Below are 7,955 nucleotides of genomic sequence, written 5' to 3'. Positions count from 1 at the left end.
ATCGCGCTAGCGTTGAGCGCTGAATATGGTAGCGTCTAATATTCTCGAAAGATAACGGGATGCGCCCTCTGCTGCGTTGTTTACTTTAACATATCTTTAAATAATCTATAACTAAGCAGTGCCGTACAACGGAGCACATCAGAAAGAGGGCCAAGCGTATGCGCAAGTGTGCAATGGGCAGTCGAGTGCAATTATCCTCGACTGTGCTGTTGTGCTAGGCGAGTTCGATACCGGCACTTTCTGCTGCGTTATCAGTGCCTTTGCTTTCTTTTTTTTAATGAATGTCATCCACATCCACTTGGGAAACGTGAGCCTCCAGGAGGCCTAGACACGCCCACTGATGTCGCTCTTTTTGGGCTCATACGGCGCTCGCAGTTCAGTATGTTTTGTGTGCCTGCGCATCGCTGTCAGATCTCGTTATCTTTCGAGAATATTAGACGAGAATATTAGGCGAGAATATTGCACCATATCCCGCGCTCAGCGCTCGCGCGATACTGGTGAAAAGTTGCAAGGGTGTACTTTAACGTTCTGTAAACAGATACAATAAAATAACTGCCAAGAATTTAACCTAAACATCGCACATTGCCAAGAAATGGCAATGTGCGAGCATCACATTGCAAGGGAGCGGTCTCAAAATCCCCCGACAGCTGCTCGACGGCGGTTACAATACAATGGTGAGTGTTCAAAGCGGTAGGAAGAGGGTCCTACAAATCAATGCCGATGACTTCAAAGGGCTCGGAGTGTCAATGAAGAATTTGCAGCAGCCCAATGAGATTAGGCGGGGAGATCTTGCGGCGTTGACAGGGCTGACAGAAAGTGGCATGTTTGGTTACGCTGGTGGACGTGCCATGCCAGAAAAGAGAGCCCCGATTCGGTGCTATGTCTTGTGGAAGCCGAAATGACCAGGTGAGCGATCGCCATAGAAGGCTTAGAGGTTTGCAGGGAGCTCCGAATCACTGGTACCCATCTGTTGTTTGCGGCGATTAACTATGTAACGGCAGCGAGCATCACCGGTGAGTTTAAATTAGATAATCTGCTGGAAGAACGAAATAAGGGAAATGGACCGAGGGGCTCGTTTATTTTTTGCACATAACCTAATGAAGTCAAGAGACACTGAAGCCAACCATAGCACAGGGGACATTATTTGTAGTTTCTGAATATAGTGCGGTAACTATGACATAAATGGAAATGAACTAAAGTGAACGAATGAACAACTTGCCGTCATTAGGGACCGTACCCACAACCTTCTAATAGATAGTACTCAACTATAATTCTTCATTGTCATCAGCCACATGCAGCATCAACAAGTGCACATAATGCCTTACAGATGGGTAGCGGGTACCTCGCTTATCCGCAGAACGTATCTCTCCAGAGGAAACTAATACAGGTACACATGTAAAGAAAGTGCAAGGTATCCAAAAGTCAATTTTTGTGAAGTAGGGAAGCACCCAATATGCCATTATTCGTCGTTCTGCGGATAAGCGAGGTACCCGCTACCGATCTGTAAGGCATTATGTGCACTTGTTGATGCGGCATGTGGCTGATGACAACGGAGAATTATAGTTGAGCACTTTGTAGTGGGTGGGAAGCTTTCAACCACACAATCGGTGCGCAATTAGCGTTGTGTGACGCCTGGTTGTTATTTTCCCCTTCTGCCACGCTATATTACACATGTTAACGCGATTCCTTGCCCGACATGACGCCTGTATATTGTCTTTTTGCAAAGGAGTTTCAAGCACCAGCGTCGCTCTGTACTCCACAGATTTCTCTTAAATATCTTGTACGAGTTCAGGAAGAACCACCAATATGGATCAATATGTCAGATGACCTCGTTTCATTGAAGTGGTTTTCAATATTCGACAGATTGATCTTTCTAAAGAGCGCCATCATTGTCGTGCGGGTTGTTTGTATTTTGTGTGTCGAATATGTATGTCACATGAAGTTGAAAACTATCCGTAATAAAGAAAAAAACCAGCGTCGCTCTGTTGTAGAATACTCGACTGCCACGCAAAGGACCCGGGTTCAAATACCATCCGATCCTGGATATCTCTATTTTGTTTTGTTTTTTATTTTATTTCGCGCGATACTGGTTACCGGCGGCGGCGGTGGACAACTACCCCACTGCCGCTGGGAGCAGATAATAGCTTTCGCTGTAAATGAAACCGGCATTCAGCGATTATTTGCGTCAGCCTACTTGCTTAACCGACACCCCCCGTATCAGGATATCGCCCATAGTTCTGTTGTAGAAAATCTATATGTTGCCCTGCTTCTCCTCGAGAGAGGAGCAGTGAGAAAAATACAAACCTGTGAATGCACCGCCAAACTGTATAAGTAAGTTATACATAGGGCATTCAAGTACATTCGTGTTTGTTTTGTTGATTGGCTACCCTATTGGTTTGCAGTCGAACCAGTGTGAACTCGTTGCTGAGGGCAACGTGAGCATCACTTCGCTGCTGTTGTACCGCACAACTGTTTTACCATTGATAGCCAGCATACGACTTGCTCGCTTCAGCCCACTCGTTATCTCGAAGATTTTGTTTTTTCAACACGTGTTATTTTCGCGGACCTAAAGCCGTTCAAAAGCTTGATGTCGCTATAATTAGAAGCTCTTCTTGAACTACGCACTTGAGCCTTTATCGAGTTGATAGCGTGTGGCCAGCAGGATGTAAACGACAGAAAAAGTCAACAAGCTCGGCGTTTTATTCGATTTTTAACAATCTACACGTCTCACTCGCAAAAAAAGATAGGCTGCGCATGACGCAACGCGGCACACCATCCTCTTGAAGCATCCGGTTTGTCATGCGACGTGGTGGGAAGCGGAGCTGCCAGAGGCTGGTGCTGTCTAAAACGCACTTACAGATATCGTCACCAAGCAGGATTTCACTTGTGCACACCGCCTGCTAGTTATTACCAAATGCCAACACCCTCTCGGGCCTTGGAAGCGAACACGCCCTTTGCGCTCACCTTCGTACGACAAGCTTTTCGATTTTCCGGAAATACCTCAAGGACATAACATAGCCTGCCCATTCAATGATCTCTGCTCGTACATAAGCTGCGGCCTACGCTCCTCCCGTCGCTCATTAGAGTATTAGAGCGTATCGGTCCAGCACGTCGCCTCGCGCTGTCTCCAATGTGGAGCAATCTCCCGTTCCCCGGAGCGGTCGGCGATATTGAATTACTTGAGTGTGACGAGTCACTTTCCATGCGTGTCACGCGCTCGCTCGACGTCACCGCGCGCGGAAATTTGGACCGAGAGCGGAGCTCATACCTGTGCCCCCAGCGAGGCCGCTGTGTTTATGGGTTGCGTTCTGACCGCCTTGACCTTCATCGCCAATTGCCTGTTGTCTGGTTGGAAAAGGCTGCCTGCGGGGCACAATGGACATTTTCTACAGGAAACCAGAAAAAAGCGGATTTACGGCGATGTTTTTTCGTTCTTTAACTTTCCGCTTATTCCTAGTTTTATTTTTCTTATTGCGATCGGGCAAGCGTGTAACTGCTGTTCTGGGCGATATATCGACACGACGCCCTTGACGCAATGCTCGCCTCACGCAGCCAACTTGTTCTCCACTTTAACGCCCTCCTGGTTTGCGCCAACGCCTAACGGTGCACACCACAGGAACTTCGCATGCGCTGCCAGGTTCCGCTATGCTCGAAAAGGCGAACAATGCAAACACCGCACGGAGGGCTGTCTAGAGCTGCGTGTGGGGATCAAAATAAAGATATCACTTTTAATTCGTATGTCACTTAAGAAACGAACGTCCAACAAAACGAAATAAAGAAGAAAAGCAATGGTTGTAACTTGCAAAAGGAGATACAGTTGGCGCGCCTGCGCAGGAAGCTAACGGGCGGGCGTTTATTCATTGCGGTTTTGCGAAGTCGCAGCTAGCCGGCGGCAGGCAAGCCGTACGCGCGTCTATAACCTTGCCAGCTTCGGGCCGGACGTCGACTCGTCGTAGTCTGGCTGGCGGCGCTTGATTGAGAATGCGGAACGCGTCTGCTGAGATGGTCTGGGCAGATATAGGCGAGATTTCTGTACCACGCTCTCCAGCTCCCTTTCCTTCAGGACGCCAAGGCTCTGTACACCCCGTTCACGTTAAGTCGATGAGCGCGGAAAGAAGGGGGCGCTTATACGGATCTTTTGCAACCGAGAAATACACTTTCACCTCGGAGGCAATCTCCAGCGGGACTCGTTCCGTTCGACGAAGGCACTCGCTCGCGCATCGGGATTGGTCACCCGATCACGCCCGTTATAAAAGCGAGCGACGAGGGTGAACACCTTGCCACATCCGACATGAAGGCGCAGCAGGTAAGCGGTGAAATTCAGCTGCTTGACAAGTGCTGTCGTGGTGACCACTGTGGTTTTCTAGATGTGGCATCTGCACATCCCAAGAATGCGCAAGACTGGATTAATAGAAGCACGTTGTTTCCTGCTCGTTTCAGCAATTGGCATCCGTACTGCTAGCCCTGTTTGTTTGTGTCCAAGGACAGGAGTACTTCCCATATGGCGCGGGACTCAGTGGAATTCAAACAGGTAGGTCTGTCTGTCGGTGGCTAAGCATTTCCTTAATTATGGCTTCGTGATCCTTGTCGCGGCGTCACTAGTGCCCGCACACTGAATGTGTGAAATGATTTTTCCCCGCGCAGGTCAAGTTCCAGCTGCAAATATTATAAGGGCACCGCCATTACCAAACGCCCCCATCAGCTCTGGCCCAGCAGTCAATCTGAATCTACCTCTTGGACGCTCTTACAAACAACCCGAAGGAGCATATGGCATCGGTTCTGTCGTGCGAAATGGCCGCATTGCCATTCCTCCCGGGGCCACAGTGGCTGCGAACGGTAACGGAAGGCTCACAGAAGTGCTCGGCCTCGGAAGCCTTTACATAGAAAGAGGAGCCAACAGTGGCACTCTGTCATCTCCCGGTCGGCTTGTTCGCATACAAAAAAGATCTGTTGACGAAAGTCGTGGCTTGCGATTTCACTACAGCGAAGACCTCAGTACGGCCGCCTTGGAGCTTAGCGGCGCTGGAGTCTTGCCTAGGCATGCAAAACAGGACGAGTATGATCGTGCAAGTCTGTACAAGCTCGCAAAGGAAGCTCTTAAGAAGAATCCACGTAAAGGCATCTCATTTAAGAAACCAGAGGGAAAATATGGCGTTGCCTCTATTTTTGATGACGTGAATCCACGTTTTAGTAGTGATGCAGAGAAGCACAAGATATTCGAAGATAAGGTTGGTCGAAAATATCCGGTTGATGAGCATGCACCGAGCTCACCAGAAGAAGCCCTGAGAATTGTTGCGCAGCAACCTACTGGAGTATCCCACAAGAAGCCTGAGGGGGAATACAGCATTGCTCCACTGTTTGATAGGGCAACTTTATTCAATCCTTTCATCTATAGGCGACACAGGAGGCAAGCCGTTGGCTCCGGGTCAGTCACTGCCGTTCTAGTCGACTTTGACAAGGACACCGACGCACCGGCACAGCCACGTTCGCCTACAACCAGCAGTTTCGCTCCCGTCGTCGGATTCACGGTGCAGGAACCCGAAGGTGGCACTCCTAGCAAGCACATCCTCAAAAACGTCATCTACAGGAAACACCCAGGAAGTTTTAAACCGGCGCTTTCACCAGACGCGCCGCCTGCCAAGCCGGTGCTGAGAATTCCAGACAGCATTGAACTGCCGCCACTTGCTAGCATACCCCACAAGAGCGGCGAGGAGTCGCCTGACATCCAGACCGTTGCTCTGCCCGTCGCTTCACAGGTCAGCATTCGACCGAAGCCTATCATCTCCCGAAAAGCAACCTCTACGGCAACCATCGAGTTTCGACCAACCTTCCCTGTAGAGCACATCAAGCCGGCTCTCCCACCGCTGCCAAGACCCACGACTCCCCGCCACTCGAAGGCTTCGCACTCAAACACAGACTCCCTCAAGAAGGCACCTCCGAAATCGACCGCAGAATCGCACAACTTGGCAACAACGCCTCTGGTTGCTGTGCCGGCTGGACAAGTGGTTTACAATCGACAGCTCGCAGGATCAGTGCCCGTGCAACCGGTGCAAAATGTTGCACTTCAATCCAGACCTCCAGCCATTCCAACGCAGACTCTGAGACCAACGCCAACGGTGCAACGAGTGCTAACTCAGCCCCAGCACCAAGCAGTAGCGCAGCAGACCACTAGAGTACACCCGCATCTTCAAGCCCAACCAAACATAGTCGCTGCAGCACCAGCCCAATCAACACTTCAAGTGCAGCCGACCGTGGTCGCCGCGCCCGCACCTGCACCGCAGCTCCAAACGGTCGCAGCGTCCCCTTACCCGGGAGCTTTGTACCAGCAGTACACGCCTTTGGACCCAAATACGTACCAGGTGGCCCAGCCAGGACAGTACCAAACCTTCCAACACTCGCCCTACACGCTGCCTTATGCCGCTATTGTCGCAGATCCTTACAGCCAAGCCAGGATTGTGCGATCAACTCTAGGAAGGCTGAGGCAACAAGCCTCACCATATTACTCCTCTTCCGTCTACGACTTGACTAAAAGGATTATCCAGGGAGTACACTCGTGAACAACGACGTTCAGATCTCGATCCATGTGAGTAGTTGGCCACGTCACTCGCTCGGTGGAGTCCTTTCTAGATCATTATTCTTCTCTTTCTTACGCCCGTTCGATTATTCAAGGCCTGAAACTTTCCTAAATTTGTATTCCGTAAGTCTGAGCGCATTCAATTTTTCTATGCAGTTATCGCCAGCTGCGCGTGCCTCAGCATGTTTAATTCAGTTCCGCTCGCACTCTGCCTGACGGCTTTTGCTTCTCATTCGCGATCGAGGCACTTGGTGAATTTCTGCGTCCGCTTAAGTGTTCATCGATTTGATTCATTTCACGCGCGTAAAGGCATAAATATGAATTAGTTTCGCGGAGCCCGCTCTTACACTCGATCCTAGTCGGAAAATATTACGAAAAAAAAAAACGCATTTTGTCGTTTTTTTTATTTGAAGTTTATTATTGCCTGGGGGACGCGTCTCATTAATTTGAAATTAATCTATGCAGAGCTATCCATCCTCCAAAACTAAGTTGGTCCCACTGTATTATCTTTTCTAGAAAAAAATAACAGAAAACTGTTATAAGAGAATCTTCCATTTATAAATACTCCTAATAAAGTTAGCCGAAATTACGAATGCGCTCTTGACGTCTTATTCTTTACTGAGCTCTCTCATCAAAATGATGTGCCTTCTGCATTCGCAAAAAACTGTGTTTGCCAATTCTTCAGGGCAACATTATTATGCGCCTTCTGGCCACTGAAACAAAAGCAGCAGTTAAGCATTGTTATTGTTCATTTTAGCCATGCCCTGGGTATACATGTAGTAGTCGGTTAGGAAGGTATCGCCGGCTGCTTTCTCGGTTTTCATGCTGGCTTAGATGCAGTTTTCAATTTATTAATTGGAAGCACTAATATATATACTTTATTCTAAGAGCGAGACGTGCATGCAAGCAGCTAACACCTTCTTTTTCTTTGCAGAGCATCATCGATTGTACAAATTCATCGAGGCACTCATCCGCAGAAACAGACCATCACCCAAAGTTCATCTCAAGCAGCTATCAAAGGCAAAATGACATGAAATTGCATTGATATCTCTCATTATCTTCATTTCTGATCTTTATTCGTCTGCTGTACTGAATAAATTATTATTTAGGTTGCTCGCTTCTCATTTTTCACTTTCGTTCCACGTTATAACCAAAATAGTGGTGAGCACAGCGCTCGAAAAGTTCAGCCGTAGTATTCGAATAACCATTCTAGTTATGAGTTATGAGTTCATCTATACACTCTTAGCAAACGACCGCTTAAAACAACGCATATAAGGCGGAAAGTAGGTCAAATTTTCGACGCTTATAAATGGCTCTCTAAGCGGCCTACTTATACGGCTCTTTCATGCGGCCCTTCTTTATACGGCCTCTGGCTAAGCGG

The 7,955-nt window shown here is 48.5% G+C and overlaps 1 protein-coding gene across 1 annotated transcript; it reads left to right on the top strand.

Moving 5' to 3' along the window:
• The first annotated feature begins 3,955 nt into the window (after positions 1-3,955).
• LOC119396930 (uncharacterized) lies at positions 3,956-7,687 on the top strand. Its single transcript, XM_037664314.2, has 4 exons — positions 3,956-4,306; positions 4,441-4,531; positions 4,645-6,583; positions 7,509-7,687. Exons 1-3 carry the CDS (start codon positions 4,292-4,294, stop codon positions 6,555-6,557), a joined length of 2,019 nt encoding a protein of 672 aa, XP_037520242.1. The 5' UTR covers positions 3,956-4,291; the 3' UTR covers positions 6,558-6,583; positions 7,509-7,687.
• The last annotated feature ends 268 nt before the right edge of the window (positions 7,688-7,955 follow it).

This window comes from Rhipicephalus sanguineus, chromosome 6 (assembly GCF_013339695.2).
Source record: "Rhipicephalus sanguineus isolate Rsan-2018 chromosome 6, BIME_Rsan_1.4, whole genome shotgun sequence".
NCBI classification, from domain to species: domain Eukaryota; kingdom Metazoa; phylum Arthropoda; class Arachnida; order Ixodida; family Ixodidae; genus Rhipicephalus; species Rhipicephalus sanguineus.
This window is presented reverse-complemented; position numbering and strand designations above follow the sequence as displayed.

Bases quoted from the DNA above. Each gene is read 5' to 3' on its own strand.
- LOC119396930 (XM_037664314.2), top strand. The intron at 4,532-4,644 runs GTAGGTCTGTCT...TTCCCCGCGCAG, and splicing joins ACTCAGTGGAATTCAAACAG to GTCAAGTTCCAGCTGCAAAT.